The sequence below is a fragment of the Sinocyclocheilus rhinocerous genome, unplaced genomic scaffold (assembly GCF_001515625.1).
Source record: "Sinocyclocheilus rhinocerous isolate Xijiao unplaced genomic scaffold, SAMN03320098_v1.1 scaffold892, whole genome shotgun sequence".
NCBI classification, from domain to species: domain Eukaryota; kingdom Metazoa; phylum Chordata; class Actinopteri; order Cypriniformes; family Cyprinidae; genus Sinocyclocheilus; species Sinocyclocheilus rhinocerous.
Genome location: NW_015642825.1, coordinates 601,572 through 604,427, shown reverse-complemented (window position 1 = coordinate 604,427; position 2,856 = coordinate 601,572). Strand labels below are relative to the sequence as shown.

Here is a 2,856-nt window from a genome sequence, read left to right as displayed (position 1 = left end):
ATGCACTCTTAAAAATAAAGGTGCTTCAAAAGGTTCTTCAAGCGATGCAATTGAAGAACCATTTTTGGTTCCACAAAGAACCATTCAGTCAAAGGTTCTTTAAAGAACCATCTCTTTCTTACCTTTTTGTAATCTGAAGAACCTTCTTTCGCCACAAAGAACCTTTTGTGAAACAGAAAGGTTCTTCAGATGTTAAAGGTTCTTTATGGAACCATTTAGACAAAAAGGTTCTTCTATGGCATCGTGACGCACCTTTATTTTTAAGAGTGTAATGTTCTTTTTAGCAGCATCATATGACCCCTTTAATACGTTTTACGAATCTTACTCTTGCTTTGAACAAAACCGATAAATATTTGAATCTCTAAATTGCTTTGAGCGAGTTTCTCAATACCACATACTATTATTAAATACTACTAAATACTACTGCTCTGGAACAACGAATAGATTCATGAGACCAAAGATTGTCTGTTAGATTTACCCAAGACGAATTATATCTCATGTTTTGAATAGGCACTATTTTATCTTAAGTCTAAACAACTACATTCTTGCCTAATACACTCTTAAAACTACATTATAAAACTACTTTACTTTCTTTAAAGCTGCTTGAAATGATGCATTTTGTGAAAAGCGCTATACAAATTAATTAGACTTAATATTCATTTATTTTAATAATATTTTGACTTGAACTAATTTATTATGTTACCACCTGAAGCATTTTTTTTTCCTGTGTAAAAATGTGATTCATGTGTCTCAATGAACTGATTTTAAGTACTTTAATAATTATTAATATTATTTTATTATTTACTATTGTCATTGAATCTCTGAATCAACATAAATGGATTAATGTGTTTCATGTGTTAACATCTAAATTAGTTGAGTTTATTCAAGTCACAATTATTATTAATAAATTAATTCATATTAAAATTCCATAATCAACCTAGGTTAAACATTAACTTAAGGGTTAGATTAAAGAAGAAATAGTGCCTTAAGGTTTCAGGGCACCACCAAAAGTTTAAGATTTAATAAAGATAGTTTTACACCAGTGTGTGGCTGGTAAATGGAATATATGTTCACATATGGTATCCGTCCATTAAGTATGCACAAGTACGCTATGCAAATACTAATGCTCTTCATTACACTAATTACACAGTGGCCCCACTGTTTCCTGTCGGCTGACACAGACCAAACACAACTGAAACAAATGACAGTGATGACTCATGCACGGCTGTTTCTGGATCTTAAGCACAGCGTCTACTGTTTAATAACTCATCCAATATGCTTCCTATTGTGTCTGATATGACAGTGTTGTATTTGAGGCTGAGTGGGAATGTCAGTTTGGAGGGCCCTGCTGTGAGAGCTTGACTCTTACACATTCACGGAGGCTGGCAAACAAAAACAATTTGACTCCCCAGTTTCTCTGAGCCGAGCCTGAGCTTATTATCTCTATTTATGCCAGCTTTGCACAGTGTCAAGACAGCTTGACGGTAACAAATGAAAGTTTAAGAGGTTGAGAGCCACAGTTCCTGCTGTCTGTTATTGTTTCCTATTCAAGTTTCATCAAGTGAAGAATAAGAGCTTGAGTGCTGAGGAATTATTAATCCAGAGATGTATTTTCCTGACCAAGTTTTGCATAGGTTAACAAACACAGTGTTCAAAAAGAAAGAACAAACACGTTTTAATTTACCAAAAGCCAATGAAAAGAACTTCAACACCATGGATCCTAATGTTTGCGTTACATATGCACTTTCTCATCAGTTGTCAAATAAGTTAAATATCACTTAATTCTACTTCAACATTGTAATGCTAGATCACTGAATCGGTGTCTTTCTCTAAACACCACACTAAATGCAGTACTCTGAAATACGAGTAACAGCACCAAATGATGTGTTGTGAAAGCATGAAAATATCTCTGCCGCAAAAATACCATAAAATTGACCACATAACTCATCACAATTAATTACATTCAGTTCGCCGCAGATGTTCTGAGGTTCTAAACGTTTCATTTTCCACGTTATCACATGACACATTGCATCACATCCAGTGTTATTTTGTACCGAGACCGATGATCCCATACCCTTTCAGAACATAATTACAATCTCAACAATAACGTATCTATTACTTGATGACCGTAAATGAGCGCTCTGCCACATCTGCATTTTTATTTTACGGCCATCTGTTCTGCTAGTCGTGGTGTTTAGCTTTCACAGTTTAATAATGAATCAGAGGCTTTGAAGAGAACAAGTACCACAGAACAATATACATGTTCATTATGGCAATAATGGGATGGCCATCTCATGATTGACCATCTGCCCTCTTGTTTTGGAAAAAAAAAAAAGTTAAGTCTCATGAATAAGGCAAGACGTAAAGAAAATGTAATGAGAGTGGAGAGGATGAGATAGATATTTATCAAGCAGCGATGTATTCGATTCAGATTACACTGGATTTTATTGCAAATGACTGAAATAGTCAGTGATATTTCAGATATTTATGGAATGACGAACATATTCTCCACTCATTTGCAGTAAATACACAACATCTGTTCCATTGAATTGCAGTTTTGCCCAGCGCTTTAACATTATTACTGTACAGCTTCTTTAAAATAAACAAGACCTCCACAAAACATTCAAAGAAACATCTACATTTCTTTTGATAAAACATTGCTCCTCTGACTTCTGCAAGTCACTTGTGGATTCAGTAATCTGTTCATTGTCTGAAAAAGACACTGGGAACGCACAGACCACCCTTGTGTCATTCTTTGGGGAAGTATAGCTTTTTATAGAGATTAGCCTCGCTTATGGGACGTCCCCTGCTCTACAGCACAGCAGGAGGGCTCTCTTCCCAGAGTCTTAATCCCAA

The 2,856-nt window shown here is 35.2% G+C and overlaps 1 protein-coding gene across 1 annotated transcript in view; it reads right to left on the bottom strand.

Moving 5' to 3' along the window:
* Positions 1-932: 932 nt before the first annotated feature.
* Positions 933-2,856, bottom strand: part of drd1a (dopamine receptor D1a) — a 3,360-nt gene continuing 1,436 nt past the window's right edge. Inside the window, exon 2 of the mRNA XM_016573877.1 lies at positions 933-937. Coding sequence (XP_016429363.1) covers positions 933-937 — 5 coding nt within the window. The remainder of the gene's footprint in view (positions 938-2,856) is intronic.